Here is a 26,934-nt window from a genome sequence, read left to right as displayed (position 1 = left end):
GTAAAGTTTGGTGGAGGAGGAATAATGGTCTAGGGCTGTTTTTCATGCTTCAGGCTAGGTCCCTTAGCTCCATTGAAGGGAAATCTTAACACTACAGCATACAATGACATTCTAGATGATTCTGTTCTTCCAACTTTGTGGCAACAGTTTGTGGAAGGCATTTTCCTGTTTCAGCATGACAATGCCCCTGTGCACATAGCGAGGTCCATCCATACAGAAAGTATTTGTCTAGATCGGTGTGGAAGAACTTGACTGGCCTGCACAGAGCCCTGACCCATCAACCCCATCTAACAGAATTGGGATTAATTGGAACGCCGACTGCAAGCCAGACCTAATCGCCCAACCTCAGTGCCAGACTTCATTAATGCTCTTGTGGCTGAATTGGAAACAAGTCCCTGCAGCAATGTACCAACATCTAGTGGAACGTGTGAGAGCGCCAGCTGTATCAGACGACTGTATGATCACGCTGTCACGAATACCACCGAAGGTATTCCTGTTCGGGTGTTGCTCGGCGGTCGTCGTCGCCGGTCTACTAGCTGCCACCGATCCCTTTTTCCTTTTCGTTTGTTTTTGTCTAATTGTTTTCACCTGTTCCTTGTTGGGGTTTTGGGATGGGTGTTATTTAAGTTTGTTTTGCCCGCTGGTGTTTGTGCGGGCTTGTTGTTATTGTTACGTTTGTGGTGTATCGTTGTCTTTTGGGTTTTCGCTGTCCGGGTTTTGTAACTAAGGTTTTGGGTTTGTTTGCACCTGTGTTTAGGGCTTCACCCATGTTTGGACCTGTTAATTTGTAGAGGACATTAAAGTGTTTTTTCCACGTTTACTTTTGTTCTCTGCGTCTGACTCCACACCCATTCTCACCCACCGTTACAGAAGCCCGCACCACCAGATGGAGTCAGCAGGGGCAGCGACCACCCCTCTCCCCACGATGGAGGAGAGAGTCCTTCATCATACGTCCATCCTCCATCTCATCGGTTCAGCAATGGATCAAATAGCAATGGATCAAATGATGGAGAGGATGGACCGTTGGGAGAGGAGTGGTCTCCCTACTACCCCACCTACCCTCCCACCAGCAACTCTACCATCTCCTCCAGCGGGATCCGGTGCCAGCGCTCTGCTCATCACGCCTCAGAGGGAGTACGATGTAGCGGCGGCAAGGTGCGCAGGACTTTTCGCTGGAATTCCGGACCTTGGCCGTTGGAGCGGGGTGGAATGACAGGGCCCTGATAGATCATTACAGGTGTAGCCTAAGAGAGGACGTCCGCAGGGAGCTGGCTTGTCGGGACACTACGCTCAGCTTGGATGAGCTGATCGACATGTCTATCCGGCTAGACCATCTGCTGGCTGCTCGCGGGCGTTCTGAAAGTGTCCTGTCAGTTCCACCTCCTGCCCCCCCACGCTCCCATCTCGATAGGATGGGACTGCGTCTAGGGAGGAGCTAGGAGGGGCTGCGTCTAGGGAGACCGGAGGAGGAGGCTCCTCCTGTATCCATTGTGACCGGAGAGGGCACACTTCCGGTCGGTGCTGGGGGAGTCCATCTGGGAGTAGAGAGAGCAGGCAGAACAATCCTCGGTCACCCCAGGTGAGTCAGCACCACACTCTCCCAGAACTTCCTGTTGGTCACATGTTTTTGTTAAATTGTTTCCTGAAGTCTTTCCCCTCTCTCCAGCATAAGGCGCTAGTCGATTCAGGCGCAGCGGGGAATTTTATAGATCGCGGACTCGCCCAGAGGTTGAGGATTCCGTTAGTTAAGGTAGACCCCCTTTTCCCGTGCACTCTTTAGATAGTCGACCGTTAGGGTCAGGGCTGGTCAGGGAGGCCACGATTCCTCTGGAGATGATTACGCAGGGGAATCATAAGGAGCGGATTAGTCTGTTCCTTATCGATTCACCTGTGTTTCCGGTGGTGTTGGGGGTTCCCTGCCTGGCTATTCACAATCCTAAAATTTCGTGGAGACAGGGAGCTCTCCAGGGGTGGTCTGATGAGTGTTCAGGCAGGTGTTTAGGAGTTTCCATCGGTGGACAACGATGGAGAGTCCAGATCAGGTTTCCACCGTGCGCATTCCTGCTGAGTATGCCGATTTGGCTATCGCCTTCAGTAAGAAGAAGGCGACCCTATTACCACCCCATCGACAGGGGGATTGCGTGATCAACCTCCAGGTAAACGCTGCACTACCCAGGAGTCATGTGTATCCTTTGTCCCAGGATTTATTTATAAAAAATATTTTAAAAAACATAATTCCACTTTGATATTATAGGCCAGTGGCCAAAAAAAGCGACATCTAATGAATTTTAAATTCAGACTGTGACACAATAAAATGTGGAAAAAAGTAAAGGGGTGTGACTACTTATGGAAGGCCCTGGAAGTGTAGCCCATGTACTGTATGTGATGCTGACTGGCCAAAAAGAGTATGCCATATCATACTCTTTTTTTGGCCAGACACCACCAGATACATGGGCCACATATAGTAAGACAGAAGGTTGCTGTTTCGCTCACTCAGATGCTTTCTCCAGTGAGGTAGTTTCAGCTACTTGTGAATTGAAGGAAAGTTGGCGGGTGCACAGTTCACTGTTCGGATGCTGGAATTATTTAGTATGAAAATGGTCACCTATGCTGTAAGTGATTTGTTTGACAATCAGATGAAAACATCATGACTGGTTGGGTTCATGGCACATTAAAAGGTAATACACTTTTACAAGTTAAATTGCATGTCTTTACTGTAAAACCCATTAAAAAAATACATATGAGAGGGGAGAGGCCTCCAAACCACCACCCTGCCTACCGCATAGTCTGATGCATGGGCTGTAGCTTTCATTTACTACAAATATAATTTAGTATATTTTTACTTGAAATGCAGACAAGTAGATTCAATGAGTCACGATGCTCATTCATTAGCAACAGTTATGCAATATCCTACACCACATTGCCAATGGAGAATCTGAAAAGCAGCTTCTTCTGGCATATGTGTACCATTATGCGGGATTTAGAACCATGAGTTGTTGTAACTGACCCAATAATAGATACACTCAGATCGTTCAGTGAGACTTTGTAAAAGAACAACATACAATGTTATATTTTGAACCCGATTAAGTTTATTCAACGGTCATAATATGTAGAATATCATACATGTAAAGTCCACTTTGGCACCAATAGTTCAATAAATAAACATATTCCTCTTTTTCGATGATGCTATCTAAATAAATAAACCATAACTTACTCTCCAATAAATATACATGATCTATAATACAGATGCATTGCATCAACTTTACTGCAGTTGGTCAACGTAGTCCAACAATGCCAGAGCTGAAGGGTGTTGTTTGTCATTTCCCAAACGTTTCCCTCCCATTTTGAGAGGGAGTTCAAGGGAGGTAACGAGAGGAAACTAAGGAAACCTGAGGGAATTTCAACCCATAGATATAATGTATTAATAGTGCTGAATAGACTTAGTAATTCGTGATGGCAAATATAAGGGTTATGAAAATATATAACGACAAATACATATAGTATATATCATCAACATTAAGACAGCAATTTGTTTTTCTAGCTGCTCTTTTCTCTTAAATTGTCATCCATTTGAAAAGGCAAAAATAAATTACATATCATTTTTGTCCTTCAAAAAATACTTAAAGGGATAGTTCACCCAAATTACAAAATTAAACATTGGTTTCCTTAACCTGTAAGCAGTCTATGGACAAGGTATGACAGCAATCCAAGCTTTGGTTTAGTTTCCCTGGCCCTGTTTCCAAATGTTTTAGCATTTGTGGCACAAATCCCATTCAAGTCATGGGACCGATGTAAGCCGTTTTTGCGCATTATGTCCAAATAATTCGAAAGTATCTGAAATTGACTGTGAAGCTCAACAAAGCCACTTAGATGATTTGAACATGATACCCGGAAAATGCTAATATTTGTCCCATGACTTGAATGGGATTTGTGCCATTTGCATTAGGAAACATTAGGAAACAAAGCATGGATTGCCGTGCTGTCATATGTACCTTGTCCACACACTGGTTACAGGTTAAGGAAACCAGCGTGTCCTTTTGTAATTTGGGTGACCTATCCCTTTAATTATTTGATTGAGACGTCCTCAACAATGTGGACCATTGTAACATGCCAGAGATATACTAATTTCTCTACATGCAAGGGGCAGTCTACAGCTAATCTGGACAGCAAGTGTCTGTGTACTGATTCAGAAAGGGAGGAATACTTTGGTTTTTAAGCACATTTAGACTTGAGAGTATTATGGTCCTGGGCTGGAGAGGCCTGTTTTCTTAGCTTAACGCCAGCATGGGCCTTTAATTAACTTTCTGCTCTAACTATATGATTGGTTTTAACTTAAGAGGTATCTCCACTGGTTTCAGACTTAAACCTTACTCTACCTCTCACTATACTATAGATGCTCAGGTGAAATATCTAATTGGGATGAAGTTACCATTTCGATGCAGCTCTCAGTCTAAAATGATTTGTTTACAGTTTCCGAGTATGAAAGATTGTTTCTGAACTCATGTCATTTTAGTTTTTTTGTCTTGCTCTTGAACCTGTTCAAGGTGTTTTACGATAAGGTTATTTATTCTAAGTATATTTGGCCACAATTAATCTAAGAGAATGATTTCTATTTTGTTTTCAAAATGACTGTTTAACGAAACACGTATTAGGCTATCAAACCTGTTATGGTAACATCACATGTGTGGTTAGTTCAAAATGTCTCCAGTGTTCCCTAATCATGTAGTGACTAAAAATAGCTGTTAGCGCTGCAGAGTGGCTTGCATTTCTCTATTTTGTGCTCAGTGCTTTTGGCCAAGTCAGTTAAAAAGGAGGTAAGTGGATTAGGGTAGTCTATTATGGGATTTGGACAAATGGTATGGATTTGTGGAGGCTAATTCAGGGTAAGACTGAAGCACAATCCCTCTCGAAGTCACGTTTACGATGCAGCAGTCACCCAGTTAATGCACCACTCTGCCTAGATGATCAAACAAGACTGCATTACTCTACCATCTAGGTTGTATTTGATGACTTTATAGTGATCTTGCTGCAGAAGGATAAGGATTTCTGATAGCATGTTGTTTTTCTGTTGGATTTCTGTTTTCCGGGAAAGGGCTTATACAGCCATAGCCATTCCATTTGATTTACAAGCTGCTGTCATTAAGATTAAATCACACATACAGGCTCCATTTAGAATGCATGCAACAAGCATATGGCTGTGGTTGTTTTTCTACCCTGCAACTTCTTATGCCAATACAAGTCATTAGTGTATTTACTACTAAAATATCTTATTTCAGTCGGTTTCTAGCGATGAATACAGAGGAAGCAGTAGGAGAACATTTAATGGTTCTTTTATACTGGGTGTTTTCCATTATTGTTCGACATAAATGAGGTAGATTTTCATGGTTACTGATAAAGGCTGGAGATTTCATTATTTAGTTCATTACCGGTGATATGAAGGAATGACACACAATATATTGTGCGAAGCCATGTTTCTCCAGGCCCTCTCGTCTTTCCTAGTCTCCTGTACTGTTGTTGCTGCTCCATTGGACTTGCCTTAGTGATATCTCATGCCTTATTAATGGTGCAGATCAAAACGTTGTGGGGAAGCCTACTGTGGAAGCTTCATATTGCATTCGCTAGCTTATTCTAGTATTTTCCATGAACACACTCCTACAAACTCGTTTCTGAAAAAAAATGTACAAGTGTGGTATCAGACTAGACTGGCAATAGAGCATGCACTAGTTATACCTCAGCTGGTATTTTGTATACATGTAGGTAATGGAACCATTGCTCCATAGTCCACAATCAAGCAGCAAATCATTGCAGTAACTGTTATTGCCCCATGATGACACATAGGTCATATAATATATTACCCTCACAACCGACAGAGAAGTATCCCATGAAAGGCAAGGAAAGCAAAACAGACGTTTGCTGATGTCTTTTAAAAACAAACACAAAATGAACCGTCTTAAATAGTAGTAGTTTAAATGTCCGTATTCCCTGGCATTGTACTGTAGGGATCCATTCTTGTGTACTCCTGTTTTTGATTTTGTAGCAATAGTTGTTGCGTTTCCCATGTTCGACACAGTATCTGGGAAATCAAAATGGCTATAGAGGCGTTATACACAGCCACAGGCCAGAGCAGAAAAGTTATGGAGCGTCTTGTATCTGTTATTGTTGTCCAGGAATGAAATGTCATCGTACTCCTTGGGCCGGCAGCACGGGCTCCTCTCCCTCTTCGAGATGCCTTTCCTCGTCCATTTCTTCAGTATGACGTCGTAGTTGCGTCGGCTAGCTTTACAGTTCCCGCTGCAGTACCTGAAGAGCAGCGTTTCATCACTGTGGTAGCCCAGACCCAGCTCACTGACAGTCACTTCCACCTCCCGCAGGGAACATGGCTTTGATGCTTTCTTAGCCCGTTTAGTCCTTTTGCTCTGCCTGGCCTCCTGCCTGGCCTCCTGCCGTGCCTTCTTCTCCACCAGAGTCCCAATCATCTGCTTCAGCTCCCCCTCTGTGAAGCTCTGGAACATGTGCATGACTGCAGAGAAGAGAAGAAGAGATGGTGTTAGGCTAGAGGAAGATGCAACCATTATAAACGTCCAATCAATCTGTTGAATATACAGCATGGCCTGAGAATGTCTGTGAGACCCCAGCCTCAACCATTGTCAGTTTGGAAAATCGAGAATTAAAAGATCCATACGGTTGTTGGTACAGGTTTTCAAGTACTAGTAATGTGGCTTTGAAAACAGCTGCATCACCTGTACCTGTGAAATGTACTGGAATATGCAAGTAACTTCCAAAATAAAGGAAACACCAACATAGTGTCTTAATAAGGCGTTTGACACGAGCCGCAGGAAGCACCAGAACAGCTTCAATGTGCCTTGGCATAGATTCTACAAGTGACTGGAACTCTATTGGAGGGATGCGTCACCATTCTTACACAATATATTCCATAATTTGGTGTTTTGTTGATGGTGGTGGAAAATGCTGTCTCAGCCTCTGCTCCAGAATCTCCCATAAGTGTTCCATTGGGTTGAGGTCAAAGTCACTGAGATATTTTATTTTATCCGTGGTAGCCAAAATAATGAGCAACTGGGCATTTTTATACATGACCCTAAGCATGATGGGATGTTTAAATTGCTTAATTAACTCAGGACCCACAACTGTGTGGAAGCACCTGCTTTCAATATACAGCACTTTGTATCCCTCATTTACTCATGTTTCCTTTATTTTGGCAGTAACAGTACCTGTGTAATGCTAGCTTTAGACTTCCCTCAGTTTGTAGAGATGAATTGCAAACGACTGAAACATGTTCATCCTTTCCACTTGCACAGATCGTTGGCTTGGTGAACCACAAGTTCTTTAAAATCAGTCTCTTATCTATCATCAATGACAGGTGTGTCTAACTAAGTGATTTTTTTCTTACAAAAACTGATAGTCCAAGGACATAGTATCTCTCATGCTGTACATGCACACATACATTGGGAGTGACATGAGCCTTTTCCAAAGTTAAAACGTTGTCAGTTGTGCAAATATTGAGCTCCAGTCCAGCTGCTAGCTATATACTTGATGGAGAAAGTCATATTTTCTGCAGAGTCCATAGAAATGGAATATCCCCTTTCAGACCATGGCAATTTGGCTGGAACACCGGTGGTTGAGTCTTTGTTGAACTATATTTGCCAAGTTTACACATGTTAAATATAAGCACATTTAACACATTAGGAGTCAATGAAACTTGTTCCCCAGATGTGTAGGAGTGGAGTGAGATGTACGTTGCGCATTGAAACGTATCCAGTGCATTTGGACACCTGATCCAGAACCTCATGCCAGAGGGATTACCAAATACCAAAACATATGCATATCAATTAAAAGGGGCGATCTGCAGTTCAAACAATAACAAAGCGTCACCTGCCTCTGTTTTGGTAAAGAGCTGAGGGACGGGGCAGGAGAAATGTAACCACTCTCCAATTCATAGACAGAGATATGGATGCAAGGACTGACCATGAGATCAAGATGTTTTGCAGCCGTACAGTATTTCTTTACAATGACAAAGTTTACAAACAATGGAGAAAAATAGGCTTATATTGGGTTCAACAGTTTTTATTTAACCAGGTAAGTTGACTGAGAACACATTGGCATTTACAGCAACAACCTGCGGAATAGTTACAGGGGAGATTAATGTGCCAATTGGAAGCTGGGGACGATTAGGTGGCCATGATGGTATGAGACACAGATTGGGTATTTAGCCAGGACCCCAGAGTTAACACCCCTACTCTTACAATAAGTGCCACAGGATCTTCAGAGACCACAGAGAGTCAGGACACCTGTTTAACATCCCATCTGAAAAACAGCACCCTACACAGGGCAATGTCCCCAATCACTGCCTTAGGACATTTTATTTTAGACCTGAGGAAAGGGTGCCTCCTACCGGCCCTTCAACACCACTTCCAGCAGCGTCTGATCTCCCATCCAGGAGTGACACTGCTTAGCTTCAGAAGCACGCCAGTAGTGGGATGCAGGGTGGTATGCTGCTGGCTAGTTGAACTAAGGTCATGAGGCATTTCCAAGTTATATTCTTTAAGAATCCATGGGCATATATACCATTCATTTAAAAGTCCAAAAATGTACTTAGTAATCACAGATTACCCCTTTAAAGATACTTTCAGGTATTTCCTTCACAAGAGGTTTAGATATCATGGAAAACAATGCTTTTCTGTCTGACGATGCTGTTCTACTTTGCCCCTTAGGGTCACCGTACTGTTCTCCAGTTAGATAGAGCTGTAATTAACTGTTCATTCTATCCTCTCCAGGACACAACATTTACTTAAAAGGCTCAGGGTCTTTTGCAGCGCCAGGGGGCATGTTAAATCCTAAACCCTATAAACTCAGACACTTGAAAGACATGGACAGTAATAGCCCTGTATTAGCCTGGCTCACTGACTGACACTCTGTAATCAATGGTGCTCTTGAAGCAATAACACTTCGCCGTTCTCTGCATTCACAAATGAAATAGAAAAAGGCCTTCCCAAAGTAAAGGGTTGGAAATTCGGTCATTTGTTTCGTGTGAAGATCTCCCCCTGCCCTGGCAGTAGCATCACAGATTAGGTGATTAGGCTAGCTGATTTTACACTTGACCTGGCCTTGAAAATCTCTACTGGATAATCTGAATAATGGTCTGAGAGTCACACTCTGAGTCCAGGCCAGAAAAAGGACACTGGATAGAAAGTTTCGGTCTGGTAAAAAGGACTTTTAGAGAAATTCCAAATCAGTCACGCTCAGTTTCGCAGCCAACTTTCTATTAGTTTGAAAATAGTTTGACGTCAGCGGATGAGTGATAACGAGAAGCCACAGTAATGTACAGCCCAAAGCCAAAGGGACAGTGTGTACATTTTGTCTTTACACCAGGCTCTTCAACCACATGGCCAGGGATGTTAGCTCTCTAGCCTCCACTAACTCACTTAGTGGGACTATCTGAAACTCTTCTTATCCCCATCCCAACGGACATACCCCGGGACCATCCCTGACATTTTACATCGCTGAATCTTTTATGTCACATTTTCTCATGAATACTGCATCCCCTCTAAAACCATATCAGGACGTTACAGGTGTTTTATCACCCTCAAAGTGCAAATGCTTCTGGGATTTTGAGATGACGCTCCAGACCTTAATGGAGTTATCTGCTCTCTGGACATCACATTTGATTTGATTACCCTGTCTGTCTGTAAGCTGCGGTTGGCAGCTATGCTGTCATGCTCTGTCAGTAGATGTACCGTGGCTTTGTCTGTAAAGGGACACTAATGGTGACCCTCAGATTGGCTGAGAATTATCCAATTTACTGTTGACACCAACACATGGGTGACAAAGCATACATTCTCTTGACTGGTCTCCACCCCGACATTTTCTTCACAGACCAATGACATCAGAGCTTTAGCAAGGGTCAATGAGAATATCCAAACCAATCAGAACATCTGGACCAAAGTAGTTGGTGACTGAAAATAACGATTTTGCTTACATTCTGTCAAAATGTTGCCAACGCCTTCCACCGACCGCGCTTTGCGATGACGGCCGCCGATCAGGGAGGAGTTGGAGGACAAGGACGTCCGCGACGAAGACGTGTACCAGGAGGGGATGTGATGCGGCGGCGTGGGAACCATGATTCGAGTGAGGAAGAGGGACAGTGCTGCTCCACAGAGAGTCAAGGCGATGGCGGCGCACTTCCATAACTTCATCTTAGAATAAGTAGGAGCATTGACACTCTGAAAGACAAGGAACCACAAGGAAAGAAGTTAAGAGGACTGTTTTCAATGCAACACCGGACATCATAAAATGATGTTCGGTGTTGAACTTCATGCAATTGATAACATATTACAGTATGTTTCACAGTCCCACTACCATAAACAGTGGAACGAGCCTCTCATTATTAGTGGTCTTCATTTCAACAGATCTTATTCTCAAGATGTCATCTGAAGTATTTTTGCCTTCAACAAAATGTGTTGTCCCTCTGCTGAGGCCATTCTGCAGTGGCTCTTTTACAGGTGTGGATTGTTAAGTGTGGTTTTCTAAGTGTGGTTTAGCCCAGATAAAAATAGGTATTTCAATCCCGGCAACCCATGCAAGAGGTCCCCGATCACCTTTATTTTTTGTTTGTACCTTTCAGCCAATCAAAAGTGAACAGGGAATTGCAGTCAGCATACAGCTCTGTGAGGGAGGTTACACAAGCTGACCAATGGGATACTATTGTGAGTCTATTGTGAGCATGGATGGGATACTATATTGTGAGCATGGATGGGATACTATATTGTGAGCATGGATGGGATACTATATTGTGAGCATGGATGGGATACTATATTGTGAGCATGGATGGGATACTATATTGTGAGCATGGATGGGATACTATATTGTGAGCATGGATCGGATACTCCTTTGGCATCATGTCAAGTCCCAGATGAAAAGTCTATTACCATAGTAGCCTCCAGAAATCTCTCATTCCACAGCAAGATTTATCTTGTTCCGGTTGTCGTCTCCATTTCGCAGGACAGAGACATGTCGGGTATGTCTGTGTTTGAATGTACAGTCGTTGTCATGTAAGCCAGCCTTGCATTAGTTTACAGAAGATACTTCTCGCCGTCACAAGAAACACGTAAATATGTAACCTTGAAACCCCGGCCAAAGAAGAAAATTGCACAATTGTTCCTTGAAAGATCTGAGCGATAATGAATTTCCACAATCTTCTATTTGGCTTTGCTTGAGGGCTTGGCTGCGTAGAAATGTTTTAAACTGAACTATGCAGCAAGAGATTTTGTTTTCATTATTTATCTCTCAAGAGTGTTTTATTGGCTTCACATTTTGATTTAGGCTCCCATTGTTGTGGTATCTCTCAACGATGCCTCTGTGTGTAAGCAATTCTTGTCTCACAACCATAAATGATGTTCTGCGGTAACTATCCTGAAAGCTCTTTTAAGTGTTTGGTGTTGTGTTGCATGCTTCCATACTGTGATTGGTCTGCGTTGAATTATAACCCCTTCGGCTTTAGAACATTCGCCATAATATATTTTTGCACAACTACAGAAAGCATTTGCAAACCCTTCGACCCTACTGTTCACAGCAGGAGGGTTTTCGAGTTCTTTCTGTTGTTGTGCAAAAAAATATTATGGCTAATGTTCTAGAAGCTTACTGCTAATCAATACCATCACATGTCAATCTTAGCAGTCATTTTCATAACTGGAATCTTTACACTAATTGTCAGTGTAGACAAAAGGAGTGATAAGCCCTGGTTCCTAAATAGGTTAAAATCCTCTTCCAGTAAGGTTCCAGACTTCAAAGCCCCTTGTCCCCACAAGGTCAAATTATATTTCTAGGGGGGTTAAGGTTAGAATTAGGTTTAGGTTTAGGAGCTAGAGTTAATTTTAGGGTTAAGGTTAGGAGCTAGGGTTAGGTTTAGGTTCTTGGGTTAAGGTTAGGGTTAGGGTAGGGGTTAGGGAAAATAGGATTTTGAATGGGACTGAATTGTGTGTCCCTACAAGGTGTGTGTGTGTGTGTGTGTGTGTGGTTGTTTGTGGGCTCGAGCGCCTGTGTGTGTAAATGTTCTTCCATGCAAATACATGTGAGACATGGCGGGGTGCAAAACATTTCTCCAGATCAGGAAATGGTGAACTGACAGTGGCTGAGGACATATCCAGACCAGCTCTGTCAAAGTGTTTTGCAAGACTGGGGGTGAGTGCTTTGGCCTCTGTAGGGGCTTCGTCAGGGTCTGTCTTTCTGGTCTTCTCTGTAGTGTGGCACGCTAGGAGTGAAAACGTGCTTGGAGAAATGAAAAGAATGCAGGCCTCCTGTCAATACGCACTGGTTATTTGCCTTTTAGTCAGAGACACTACCCACTGGGACCAGCGAATGTCTTTGAAACGTCACTAATGGTTTACTGCCTTGTCAACAGAAGCCTCCTGTTGTGGAGTATTTTTGTTGTTTGAGTCAGGTACTACCAGTCCCATAAATGTGCCCCATTGTCTCCTCAGGATTAAAGGCCGTCGCATACTATCCAGTTGAAACCTGTGGCGCCGTTTCGCACATATATTGTGACGACATTCTGTGCGTTATTCTTTCGTTTTGGTTCGTGCGCACACCAGAAAATGTATGCGAGCACAGTCATTTGCTTACGCCTAGCCGAGTTCTGCTAGGAGCAAACAGAATCTAGTCTGCAGTCGCCTTTGCAAAGCACGCGATAAAGGATTACTCACTATATGTACGGCACTGTATTGCCAGTTTGGTACTCAGTGAAAAACATTCAAACAACACATACACAAAAGGCATTCAAACAACACAAATGGTTCTTATTCATTTTCATCCATACCACACTACTATATTGTAGGCCCTTACTATGCTAATTCAAAATACAAATGGCCTTAACGACTCTGTATTACCTCCCTGAATAGTATACCCATTTGAGCGGAAGGCATGTCAATTTCCAGCAGAAACATGCTTTGAGGTTTAACACCAAATGAATTGCAAATGAATTGCGTGGCATTCATTTCTAATTACATGAAATTGTAGCTACAGATTCCTTTTCGAGTTGCTCATTTGCTTGTGTGTCTCTGTACAGCACTGAGACACAGTAAAAGGTGTGGTAAAGCTAAATGTTTCCTCTGGGATCTCTGTATAACAGAAGCATTACCTCCATATTGTGGTTGACTTACAGGCCTCAATGGGAGAAAGGGTCTTAATCCAGACCAGTAGTGATGCGTGGGTAAATTCAGTGGGAAAACCAAGCCAGGAAAAAAATATATTTTACCACCTATGTGATAATTGTGTTGCTTTCTCTATAACCTGCTAGTTCTTCTGCCTTGCCACCGTCATATCTAGGCCTAAGGCTAAAACAATAAGAAGACACAGTGGCAGAATAAATTCAACCACACCTTTGTTTCATCACAAAACCGGAGGACAACATCTCTCTGATGAAGTCCACAGAGTATTTTGCATGTAACAAACAGCATGGTCAAGGAAGTTCATGTTTCCGACATTTTCGGACTACTATACAAAACAACAATTTAGTCCAATCAATGTAAGCTAAATATGATGTGGCTGTCCATGGTTCTGATTTCTCTCTCTCTCTGTGTGTGTGTGTGTGTGTAATTAGAAAGAACATGTTGACTTACCCTACTTGTAAAGAAACGCCAATGCCATCCTCCTCTCTTTCATGTTGACGAACCGGTCTATGACTCTGTCATACAGTACACACTTTTATGTTTTGTTGTCCTAGACTACCTGGCTAAAATACTTGCCTGCTAGCCTGACTTCCTTTCATGTGCAATGTTAGCTAGCCTTCTTCAACATTAGCCTTCTACAACTAGCTACATATTGAACTTCCATCCTCGCAGGCCAGGGGCACAATGTCTGTATTTATGGTTGGATCCAGAATCGCCCTTGTAAGCATTGGCCAGTACAGAAAATTAAGTAAAACTACAAGTCCAAATCCCTATCTCCATCCATAGCTAATTTAGAAAAGAGACCATTTTAGCTAGCTAGCTATCCACCAGAAAACAACGAGATGCAACAATCAAGTTGTTTCTGTCAATGACGTATTGCACTTCATGGGATGTGATTGGAGGGAAGCCAATGACACATTTTTTTCTTCACCAGTACCTTTCACAGTTGAGCTCACCCATTTTAGCGCAACGCTGATAGGCTATTATGTTATACTTTTTTTTATCAAGGGAGGCCAAATGCTCACTGGCTTCCCTTGCATTCAATGCTACCGGCGGCAACAATATCATAAGCTTTTTGACCAGACAGCATCATATCGATTGCCTACACATACAGAGACAGGGGGGTGCTCGTTCACTCGCTTGGATGCTATCTCCAGTGAGATACATTCAACCTCTTGCGAATTGAAGGAGAATGAAACACAGAGAGACTAAATAATATTTTCTCTTTTCTTGGTAATTTTTTGGGGGTAACCTGGCTTCTCTTGGCATCCACGAATAAACACCAGTGATCCAGACACTAAATCATATCAGATTTTTTGCAGTTTAAGTGGTGTACAGATGTATGATCTTAATTTGATCACCCTTTTGCAGGAGAACTTACCTGCAATGCTGGAAATGTAAAACTTGTAGTGTATTTGATGTTTAAAAAGGCTTCTGAAGTTGGTAATTTCCACATTTTCAGACTTGATTTTCCCTTAAAAATATATCAACCCCTAAAAAAATTGCCTGTTAATTATAATCCATATAATAATTCACATTTCCTGTTGCTGCATACCACTGCTGGCTTGCATCTGAAGCTAAGCAAGGTTGTTCCTGGTTGGTCTCTGGATGGGAGACCAGATGCTGCTGGAAGTGGTATTGGAAGAAGTCTGTAGGGGGTGCTCTTTCCTCCGGTCTAAAACAAATATCCCAATGCCCCAGGGCAGGGATTGGGGACATTGTCCTGTGTAGGGTGCTGTCGTTTGGATGGGACTTTAAATGGGGTTCCTGACTCTCTATGGTCACTAAAGATCCCATGGCACTTATTGTAAGAGTAGGGGTGTTAACCCCGGTGTCCTGGCTAAATTCCCAATCTGGCCCTCATAGCATCATTTCCACCTAATCATCCCCAGCTTCTAATTGGCTCATTCATCTCCACTGTAACTATTCCCCAGGTCATTTATGTAAATTACCTGATAAAATAAAAAATATTATTTTCCTGCTGTAGCAAACTGGCTCCCCATTGTGCTTTGCAAAGTGTGAAGTCATCTTGGCCCTCAGAGTCTATTTTTTTCTAATGTCTTTCTTGACCTCCAATGCTCTATCAGATCCAGCATGGGGCTTCTTTTGTGTCTTCTCTGTTCTGTCTCTATCTCCTGACTCCACAGGACTATGTTTTAATCCCTCATTCGCTCTTCAATGGAGATTAGCCCGAGTAGAGAATTTCCTCGAGTAATATTCTCAGACGTTTGCATTCATTACAGAGGAGGGTGCCAGCCTCTGTGAAAGATGACTTTTTAAAGGTTGGATGTCTTTGTCATGTAAATAACTTCTTATATCTGCAAATTGTGCATAAACTTCAGCTGTGTGTGTGTGTGTGGGGGGGTGGGGGGGGGGTTATACAGTATGTGTGCATGGATTTTTGTTTATCTTCAGTCTCTTACCATGCATTTTTCATCAACAAGCCGAAAAGAAAATGTATTATTTTCTCATGATGCCCATTTGTATATCTTTTGGAAAACAACTAGGATCATAATTCATAGACCACTTATCCAAGAACAGTACACCCTCTCCCTTCATAAGAAGACAATTCAATTCACACAGGACATTTTGGGAAAGAAGCTGTAAATTGAGATGTCAGGTTTTATACATATCTATTCCAAACTCAAAGGAAATTAAATCAATTCACTTTATGAGTATTTATAGAATAACTCTAAACAAACTCAAATAAACCAAATTCTTCTTACTCCTATTGTCAAGTAGGTCCTTCACTTTTGGTAAAGATCCACAATGTAGTTCCAAGGCCACTCTTCCTCTGTAGGCGTTTTCAGGCCTCAACAACAATAGAGAGACGAATTCAGCCCATCTGTCTGTCTTGTTTTGTGTTTACGTTCTGTAATCACTTGAGTAAAAATACATGGAGACGTGATAAAGTGGGGTCTTTCAGTAACCAATAAACAAGTGCAAGAGGGAAGTAAATCACGAATGGGAGTTGTCCATACATGCAACCTTACATCATCAACTCAACTCTACAATGATCTCTCACAAAAACAAAACAAAAAACTATTCAGAATTTATATTCAGAAAGATGACCTTATATTTTTAAATTCTAGGACATTGATGAGCACGTGCCATGCTCTTGGTAGAGATAAAAACACAATCTGCTGTTTAGCACTTTACAAATCAGGATTAATTCTGTTGAGTTGGATCACTGTGAATGTGAGCGCTGTTTGGGTTTACTACTAGACTCTATGCCATATGGATCAATTGCAGTATTATAAGGAAATGTATAAAAAGTAGGAACATTCCAAGTGCTACAAGAGAATCAAATGTACATCCACAGTGAGGTCCACAAGCTTTGGTCATTTAAGGGTTAAGTGTTTGGAGGAGGTGAAGGCATGTGCTATATAAAGGGCCCTCAGGTGTAGTCCATTACTTGACACACAATGTTCAGGTTTTACAGCAATGTCAATGGCTGCAAGCCTCTACAGAAGCACAATCACTTAGCTCAAAGGTACCTCCGTAACCAACCGTCCTGAGAAAGGCACCAAAACGCAAGCCAAAAAGACTCAAACTCGACCCACTACACCGAGAACATCACAGCAGGAGCAAAGAAAAGCGATACAGTACCTACATTTTCTCTTCCCAAGCAGAGGAGAAGGCTTGGGCTGAATTCCTAATGGTCTACGTTATTGTACGGTCAGATGTCTTCAAGGCCAAACGGCAGGGCAGCAGCCAGGGAGGACTATAGAGAGCAGCATGGCTCCTAAGATCAGGCGTGGATTAGCGCTGCTAATGCCTCCCAGTTTATCTCCATCACGTGGGCCGCGATTTACCCAGCCTGGCTGAAGGGAGTCACCGCCTGGAGGTGTGGGGATGGCCGTGAGGGGTAATCTGTTTACCACCACCATGAGCCTCATATGCAGGATTCAGAGAGCACTCCACTACACATGCTGAAGGAGTCAGTAACTATAGTATGGTCCTCCATTGGGATGGTCAGACTCAGGATGAGACACACACACACACACAACAATCTCGAAAAGCCCAAATCCTCTCTCTGACAAGGGTAAGGATAATTGGTTTCCATTATGTAAGATACTATTAATGCAATTCAGTCACTGCATTATATCTACACATTGGTGCTTCTGCCAGAGAACAGAGAGGGTTAAAGGTACTTTGTCAGTATTAAAGGGGGCAGCTTTGAGGCATGTCGAAAGAGGACTAGATGGAGGGCACTGACCACAGTTCCCATTATGTGTGGTGCAGATCAGGGGAAATATCAGTAGACTCCCCAGGGTGGTGTCCCTCATCCCAGAGGTCAACTTGGGTTATGTGAAGGACACCAGCTAAATAAAGGAACCTCTGGTTGGTTTAGTTCACAATGTGGAGGCTCCTCAGAGGAGGAAGGGTAGGACCAGAATTTCAGAAAAATAAATAAAACGATACTAAATATATTCACAGGTCACCAAATAACTGATTAAAACACAATGTTTTGCAATGAAGGTCGACAGAAGCCTACCCCTAAGGGTAGCACCATTGTGTAGCCGGATGACAGCAATTTTCCATCCTCCTCTGGGTACATTGACTTCAATGCAAAACCTAGGAGGCTCATGGTTCTCACCCCCTTCTATAGATTTACACAGTAATTATGACGACTTCTGGAGGACGTCCTCCAACCTATCAGAGCTCTTGAAGTATGAACTGACATGTTGTCCATCCAATCAAAGGATCAGATAATTAATATAGTACTGAAAGCATATGCAACAGCAAGCTAGCACTGCAGTGTATAAAATGTGGTGAGTAGTTGACTCAATGAGAGAGAGACAATAATTGAACAGTTTTAAAATTGAAGAGGAGAGAGAGAGAGAGCTAGCTATATTTTGTTGTATTTTGTTTCTTCTCAGTTTACCTTTCACTTACTTAGCTAATGCAGCTGATTTAGCCTACTCAACAAGCTGACTCAGAGAGGAATGTTATTTATTTTAGCAAGCTGGCTAAGGCTATCCAACACAGAAACTCTTCCAAGTCAAGATAAGCTTTCGGTTTTATTCATTTATTGGAACCCGGGCCCGCTGGTGTAACTGCTAAACTGCTTACTTTACATTGTACTGCGTGATTGGACACATGGATTGGATTTTGGATTTACTAACATGTTAGTTCTAGTTTGTTGACTATAAAGTTAATATGGTGACAATGATGTAGACTGTGTAGCGGTTTGCGGTTATGGTATGAAGATTTGGCTTGGAGAGATTTTTGCGCCTGGTGACAGACTGTTGTTGTGTTGTTCACTGAAGTTCACAAGGGAAGGGAAAAGGTGAGAGGAGGAGAGCACATAGATGTGAGAAGGAATTATACAACAAGCAAAGTGATGATGCTGTAAGTGGCTGCTATGAAAGTGAACTGTGTGTGAGGGGATCAGGGGTGTATTCATTCCGCGGCCTACGCCCCGTCATGGGTTGCAGAGGGCGTACTCCTGACTCACTCAAACACTCACTCCTCTGGGCTACCCTACATGCTGGCCCAGGGTTCTGAATCTCTTGGAGAGTTCAAGCGGGACTAATACAAATACAAATGACGAAAAGTTTGGCTTCTAACAAAGTAATCCTTTTCAGATGCAGTCTCCCAAGTGGAGGTGAAAGATCAGTGGATATGGGCAGTAAATATCGCTCATTTCCCCCTTTACACAATACATGGCCTCAGGACTGATGCCAACTATATATTACATTTTTTGACATCTTTTTTTCTCTCAATTCCATTCACGTTGTAGGTGTGGCTGCGCTGTCGTAACACATTCAGACATTTTCCTTAAGCACTCAGTAAAAGTTTTGTTTCTCTGACTAGCAGATAGGCTGAGGGAATTGCCATTCTCACAGTATTGTTGTGTTATGATGTAGTTTATTGTGTTTTAACGCCTTGCCATTTGGTTTTTCCTTTCAGCAAAGCACTAGCAGGCAAGTTGTAAACACACGAAGCATGGCCAATTTGCTCAAGTCAAACTAAGTCAAACCCCATTGCCATCTCAAGTATTGTTAGACTATATTAATATTCTTTATTTTCCTTTTAGTGATAGATGTGTAAAGTGTGTAGAATATACACTGGCAATATTTATTTAAACTATTGTATTTTCTAATACTGTAAATATATCTCCCACTCAGCTGAAGCAACAGCAACTGTCTACTGAGCTCTCTAATCATATTTTATCTTACTACTGAAGCAATATTTAAACAATCCAAACTGAACAATCTGTACTGTATTGATACACCAATGCACATCCTAATCTGCACCAATGCAATAAACCAATTAATATCTCCATCTGAAATGTCTTCAGACGCATATTACATTTCAGAGAAGGTGACCATTCAAGATGGAATTCAGGTTGAGAGTGAAGGGGGGGATTCAAGGACATGTTGTTATCTCAATGTTCAATCTGTCTCGAAAAACTGATCAATAAACTGTTCAATCTACCATAAGGGCCAGGGTTCTGAATCGCTTGGTTAGTTCAATTTCTCATCTCAAACTCTACTACTCTGTCTCCTCCCACCCTCGACCCTCTACCAATGCAACCTCAGCTTCTCTCCTGCTTCCTAGAAGTCACTCAGGGAGGTATTTCATTCATTCCTCCCTGGTGTTGAGGAAATACCATCTCCACCTGCACTCAAGACAGCGGTCATCAGCCCCCTTCTACAGAAGCCCAACCTGGACCCGGAAGTTCTGGCCAATTATAGGGTACAGGTGGATCCGTGAACACCTCTAGTTGGCACCCCTCTCCAGGTCCAGCACTCGCCCATAACCCACCTCACCATTGCAGGCCAGAACATCCCTCTCTCATCTTCAATCTCCAATCTGAGTGTTAACTCCTCTGTGACCTTCGATGATCACTTCAAACAGCTGTGCAAAGCATAATTCTGTCGCATCAAAAACATTGCCAAACTCGTCCCACTCTTACTCAGTCTGATGTAGATAAGCTCAACCGTGCATTTGGCTCCTCAAGACTGGACTATTGCAAAGCACTCTATTCAGGATCCCTGGCAGGAAGCTCTAGACTCTCCAGTACATTAAAAACAATGCTGCCAGGATCCCGATGAGCGTGAGTAAGCCTGAACACATAACCACCATACTGGGATCTCTGCTCTGGCTCCGTGTCTCACTCAGAATCAAATTCAAAACCCTCTTGCTGACATTCCAGTGCACCCGTCCTTACCTCAAAGACCCGCTGCTATCCCAGAACCCCACCCACAACTTCTAGTCGAGCGATAGCCTTCTCATCAACGTCCCCAGGACCAAGCTCTGCCTCTGGAATGCGCTCCCGGACCACCTGAATGCACCACCGACTCTTGGATCTTTTTAAAAATGGCCTAAAAAACATCAACTTCAGGAAGGCCTTCTAGTAGTTATAGCTGTGTTCCTTGTTGTCCTTGTCCCTTGTAGACTCACCTGTGCTGCTTGTTGTCCTTGTCCCTTGTAGAGTCACCTGTGTTATTTGTGCGAGTGGCCCTGTCTAGTTATGGCCATTCTCTTGTCTACATCTTTTGTTTTTATTTATTTGAATGCATTTACTTTAGCACTTTGAAATGTTTTTTTAATGAAAAGCGTGTTATAAATTCTATGTATTTTTATAATTGTTATTAAGGCAACGCTTCCATACTGTAAAGGCTGTACTGTAAACACTATAGGTATTTTATTCCCCTTAGTGCCCTACATGAATGGCACCATTAAGTCATACCTTCTTGAAAGGCACAAGAGACAGCACACTATTTTCATCTCAAACGGAAGAGAAAGGCCTATGAATTGGAGCCTGTTATTAAAATAAACTCCGCCTCAAGCCGTGACCTTGAATCAACGTCAATAGTTTTTAGATTTGTTTATCTTAGCAGTAGATCGAGGCTACTAGGCCTATACTATAGCCTATATGCCTGATGCATGGTTTGGAAGCTTAACCTACTAATGTATGTTGTTTAGTTAGTTTTGCGGAAGACTTGTAAATGATGATATTGCATTGTATAACATATGATACAATAACATAGTATTTGGAAGTGTGGTTAGTATTTGGAAGTATGGTTAGTACTAGAGTCATATCTCAAAAAGAGTCATCACCTATTGCAGGAGCTTCTGCCTTCGCCACAGAAGTGGAAAAGATGGAAAAGCGTTTATTTTTTCTGCAAATTATATCACAGCTGGAAGATACATTTGAGAGACAAGTGAACAGGCTCATATCTGCTCCGTCTCTAACAAACAAATCAATACATCTATAAGCACAACTGGTCCTAAACATGACTGACCAACGATGCTTGATGTGATGTGATGTTGACTGGCTACAAACATACGTAGACTGTAATGTCGGCAATGTCCTTTAAGTTATCTGGTAAGCATGGGCTTGACTATTCCCTGTCGGTTTCGCATGGGTGGATTTCAGCTATGTTGGTGCACTTCCTACACAATGTAGGTCTTCCTCTTCCCTCAACATAGTGTTGCAACATGTGTTTGAGACAGGGGGGGGGGGGGGGGGGGGGGGGGGCACTCATTTCCCATTGACTTATTATTGGGTTACTCCAATATGACCAGATTCAATAGCTTCTAACCCAGACATGAACTAAAAAACAAAAGTCCTTCACATGCCTCCCCCGTTACATCGCATGCCAGTCATAATGTGTAATCAGTGGAGGCAGCTTAATAATAATGGCCGAAACAGAGTGAATGGAATGGCACCAACCACGTTTGATGTATTTGATACCATTCCACTCCAGCCATTAACACGAGCCCGTCCTCTCCAATTAAGGTGCCACGAAACTCCTGACATTGTAATACATTCAGCTTTATGCTCGTGTGTCAATCGTATGTCAATCGTTGTTGATCTGACCATGTTGTCCTCACAGACGGCCTCAGAATCTCTCCCTAAGCAGCTGGCTACTAATACAAGTGAGATTTCAGTTCCTTGCACATTGACTTTCACAATGTTGTCTTAAAGTATCTTTCTGAGGTTGAATTAAGTTTTTATAAGGGTTGCCCTTTCCAATTGTTTTCTGGGACAGAAAATACAGCCAGCAGAGTTGTTTGGGGATTTACTTTATGATACTATGATGTTGGTCAGACATGTACAGGTCTGCTAAGCAGGACAGAACCAAACCAATTTTGAAACTGCAGCACTAACAATAGCTTCTGGGACAGTGATTTGAACATGGCCACTTAGCACCTTACTTCTGTTGGTCCACTCATGTTTAAATTAAGCACTTAACAGTGATTACTGTCCTCCCACCTAAGCCCCAAGCTTAATCAGACAAAAGAGGATACCGCGTGTCCTTACCGTTCGCCCGGCTTATCCAGACTCGTCTGCGTGTCTAACTCTTCGCTTGACCTCCGCTCAGGCGAGGCAGAGTAGAGGAGAGAGTCGTAGCAGCTCTCCCTTCAGCCCAGTGGTCAAGCAGTCCAACTCGGTGGTCAGAGTCAGAGAGTAGCGGGGCTTTCCCTCAGGACTACCAGGCTGCTGCTGCGTCTGTGCATCTGCTGAAGACCGTCGTCACACATCCAGAGGCTCCGCTGGTGGAGGAAGAAGCCCAGAATCCCCATAGTTTTACCTCCAGGTGCTCAGAGTGCCTTAGTAAAGCCAAGGTGTTAGGTCAGATACAGTCTTGTAAAGGTATAAAACACAATGCCTGAGGTGTAGAGTTGTTTCCTCCAGATGACTCTTCCCCCTTCACACACAGCCAGACTGTCAGGTATGCTGAAGGAGACCTGACAGACTCCCCGAGAGAGAACCAGCCCTGGAAATCCAGCACCTCTTATGGTAATAAATAATCAGTCCACAGCTCCCATACACCAACACTGTGTTTCAAAGAAAAGCAAATGTGGAAAACAACATCAATTCTCTAGAAATCTCCTGCAGTGCGTTGTTAAATAAGCATCATGTTATTTACGCAGGACTGAAATATGGTCAAATCTCACGAGAGTACTTTTTTAAAAAACTCCAAGATCCAGATGAGTTCAGTCTGTCCATTTCCCTATTTTTAGATTATAGCACAACAATCTCTGAACAATACGAGATGTTCAAAAGAGAGCTTGACTGAGCTGTTCGCCCCACGGATTTCTTCAACACTGCAGAAAAGTGAGGGAAAAGAGGATCATAATTGATTAATGATACGCTCTTCCAGACCTCTTAATGTTAGTATAGGTTTTCCAGTAACCCTCCAAAGTTTTCCATTCATATGAAACATCAATGAAGGTTGAAACAAATATTATATCAATGTGCGTCATGAAAGGTGTATCCTCCTTTGGGTCCTTGAGAGTTAATTCCAGCTCCGTCCTCAATCACAGACAGAGAGAGAGAGAATAACTCCAGCGTTGAATCTCGGTGCTCCAGGGATGGAAACTTCAGAGATACCGAGTGTCAGAGATACCGAGTGCCCGACTAAGTGGGAGCCCCGCTGATTGTAAGTGTGGCAGCTGCTACATGTCAATCACAGAGAGAGAGAGAAACAGGCAGACACTGAAGCAATGTTCCTTCTGGAAAAGTTCAAAGTATCCTCTTTTGTTGATGTACAGTGTAATGTAGTAGTACTCTCCTGCTTGGCTCGAGCCTGCTCCCATCAGAGCGCCCAGCTTTAGACTGTTTAGAGGGATGGGAGCGCAGGATGGACAGAGGGGGGAGCTAAGTGCAACAAGCGGGGTGAGGGATTGAATGGCCTCATCACTATTTTGACCCCCCCTCAGCCTCCTCCTTTCCTCCCTTCCCATTCCAGACATAAATACAAACGCGCATGCACGCGCACCCACACACATTCACACACGCTAGCTCCACCTCTCCAGAGCTCAGGCCAGTGGCAGACTCGAGTCAAATCAAAAGACTCTGGCTTGGAATATCTCTGGACTGCAGTTGATGTGTGTGTGTGTCTGTGTCTGTGTATGTCTGTGTGTGTGTCTGTGTGTGTACGTGTCTGTGTGTGTGTGTCTGTCTGTGTGTCTGTCTGTGCCTGTCTGTGTGTGTGTCTGTCTGTGTGTCTGCCTGTGTGTCTGCCTGTGTGTCTGTGTGTGTGTTTGTGCATGTTTGTGTGTATCTGTGTCTGTGTCTGTGTGTCTGTCTGTCTGTGTCTGTCTGTGTGTGTGTCTGTCGGTGTGTGTGCGTGTCTGTATCTGTTTGTTTGTGTGTCTGTCTGTGTGTGTGTGTCTGTCTGTGTGTGTCTGTGTTTATTTGTGTGTGTGTGTGTCTGTCTGCCTGTCTGTCTGTGTGTGTGTCTCTGTCTCTGTGTCTATCTGTGTGTGTGTCTCACACTATCTGTGTGTTTGTGGGTGTCTGTGTGTGTCTGTCTCTGTGTCTGTCTGTCTGTGTGTGTGTCTCACACTATCTGTGTGTTTGTGGGTGTCTGTGTGTGTCTGTCTCTGTGTCTGTCTGTCTGTCTGTCTGTCTGTCTGTCTGTGTGTGTCTGTCTGTCTGTGTCGGTGTCGGTGTCTGTCTGTGTCGGTGTCTGTCTGTCTGTGTGTGTCGGTGTGCGTGTGACAGACAGAGACAGATTTGATCATTTAAAATACAGTACAACGTGGATAATGCATCCTCAAATCGAGGACGACACAAAACAGTTTGACAAAAAATGTCTGTTGTGGTCTTCTGTGTGTGTGTCTGTGTGTGTCTGTCTGTGTGTCTGTCTGTGCCTGTCTGTGTGTGTGTCTGTCTGTCTGTGTGTCTGCCTGTGTGTCTGTGCCTGTCTGTGTGTGTGTCTGTCTGTCTGTGTCTGTCTGTTTGTTTGTGTGTCTGTCTGTGTGTGTCTGTCTGTCTGTGTGTGTCTGTGTTTATTTGTGTGTGTGTGTGTGTGTGTGTGTCTGTCTGTCTGTCTGTCTGTCTGTCTGTCTGTCTGTCTGTCTGTCTGTCTGTCTGTCTGTCTGTCTGTGTCTGTCTGTGTGTATGTGTTGTCTGTGTGTCTGTCTGTGTGTGTGTCTGTCTGTGTGTCTCTGTGTGTCTGTGTCTCTGTCTGTTTGTGTGTGTGTGTTTGTCTGTGTGTCTGTCTGTGTGTGTGCCTGTCTGTGTGTGTGTTTGTGTCTCTGTGTCTGTCTGTGTGTGTGTTTGTGTCTCTGTGTCTATCTGTGTGTGTGTCTCACACTATCTGTGTGTTTGTGGGTGTCTGTGTGTGTCTGTCTCTGTGTCTGTCTGTCTGTGTGTGTCTGTCTGTCTGTGTCGGTGTCTGTCTGTGTCGGTGTCTGTCTGTCTGTGTGTGTTGGTGTGCGTGTGACAGACAGACAGAGACAGATTTGATCATTTAAAATACGGTACAACCACACGTGGATAATGCATTTCAAATCGAGGACGACACAAAACAGTTTGACAAAAAATGTCTGTTGTGGTCTTCTTAAATAAATGGTTCAAAAAGTAACAATCATAACATAACAGACCTAGCCTACCAGACATACATGGGTTACACACACACTGCATACGGAAAGTATTCAGACCCCTTCCCCTTTTCCACATTTTGTTGCGTTACAGCCTTATTCTATAATTGATACAATCATTTTGTCCCTCATCAATCTACACACAATACCCCATAATGACAACTGTGAAAATCAGGGTTTTTTCGATTTTTTTGCAAATGTATTAAAAATGAAATACCTTATTTGCAGAAGTATTCAGACCCTTTGCTATGAGACTTGAAATTGAGCTCAGGTGGATCCCGTTTTCATTGATTATCCTTTAGATGTTTTTTCAACTTGACTGTAGTCCACCCGTGGTAAATTAAATTGATTGGATTTGGAAAGGTACACACCTGTCTATATAAGGTCCCACAGTTGACAGTGCATGTCAGAGTAAAAACTAAGCCATGAGGTCGAAGGAATTGTCTGTAGAGCTCCGAGACAGGATTGTGTCGAGGCAGAGATCTGGGGAAGGGTACCAAAAAATGTCTGCGGCATTGAAGGTCACCAAGAACACAGTGGCCTCCATCATTCTTAAATGGAAGAAGTTTGGAACCACCTAGACTCTTCCTAGAGCTGGCCGCCCGGCCAAACTGAGCAATCGGGGGAGAAGGGCCTTGGTCAGGGAGATGACCAAGAACCCGATGTTCACTCTGACAGAGCTCCAGAGTTCCTCTGTGGAGATGGGAGAACCTTCCAAAAGATCAACCATCTCTGCAGCACTCGATCAATCAGGCCTTTATGGTAGAGTGGCCAGACGGAAGTCACTCCTCAGTAAAAGGCACATGACAGTCCACACCTAAAGGACTCTCAGACCATGAGAAACAAGATTCTCTGCTCTGATGAAATGAAGATTGAACTCTTTGGCCTGAATGCCAATCTTCACGTCTGGAGGAAACCTGGCACCATCCCTACGGTGAAGCATGGTGGTGGCAGCATCATGCTATGGGATTTTTTTGGGGAGGCAGGGATTGGGAGACTAGTCAGGATCAAGGGAAAGATGAACGGAGCAAAGTACAGAGAGATCTTTGATTAAAACCTGCTCCAGAGTGCTCAGGACCTCAGACTGGGGCGAAGGTTCACCTTCCAACAGGACAACAACCCTAAGCACACAGCCAAGACAACGCAGGTTTGGCTTCGGGACAAGTCTCTGAATGTCCTTGAGTGGCCCAGCGGGGAACCTGATCGAACATCTCTGGAGAGATGGTCTCTGGAGAGACCTGAAAATAGCTGTGCAGCGACACTCGCCATCCAACCTGACAGCGCTTGAGAGGATCTGCAGAGAAGAATGGGAGAAACTCCCAAAATACAGGTGTGCCAAGCTTGTAGCGTCATACCCAAGAAGACTCAAGGTGGTAATCGCTGCCAAAGGTGCTTCAACAAA

General features: G+C 43.4%; 1 protein-coding gene across 1 annotated transcript; it reads right to left on the bottom strand.

The window, feature by feature from the left end:
* Positions 1-3,069: 3,069 nt before the first annotated feature.
* On the bottom strand, positions 3,070-23,764 carry LOC109902958 (neurturin-like). The gene is made up of 3 exons (XM_031786189.1): positions 22,462-23,764; positions 9,995-10,238; positions 3,070-6,520 (listed from the first exon to the last, which is right to left on the bottom strand). Exons 2-3 carry the CDS (start codon positions 10,209-10,211, stop codon positions 6,102-6,104), a joined length of 636 nt encoding a protein of 211 aa, XP_031642049.1. The 5' UTR covers positions 10,212-10,238; positions 22,462-23,764; the 3' UTR covers positions 3,070-6,101.
* Between the last annotated feature and the right edge of the window lie 3,170 nt (positions 23,765-26,934).

Source organism: Oncorhynchus kisutch, linkage group LG13 (genome assembly GCF_002021735.2).
Source record: "Oncorhynchus kisutch isolate 150728-3 linkage group LG13, Okis_V2, whole genome shotgun sequence".
Taxonomy (NCBI): domain Eukaryota; kingdom Metazoa; phylum Chordata; class Actinopteri; order Salmoniformes; family Salmonidae; genus Oncorhynchus; species Oncorhynchus kisutch.
The sequence above is the reverse complement of the archived record's forward strand: the minus strand, read 5'-3'. Positions and strand labels throughout refer to the sequence as shown.

Excerpts from the sequence above, each read along its gene's own strand:
- LOC109902958 (XM_031786189.1), bottom strand. The coding sequence starts at position 10,211 with ATGAAGTTATGGAAGTGCGCCGCCATCGCCTTGACTCTCTGTGGAGCA. Across the intron at positions 6,521-9,994 it reads TGGCAACATTTTGACAGAAT|TCATGCACATGTTCCAGAGC; the intron begins GTAAGCAAAATC and ends TCTTCTCTGCAG.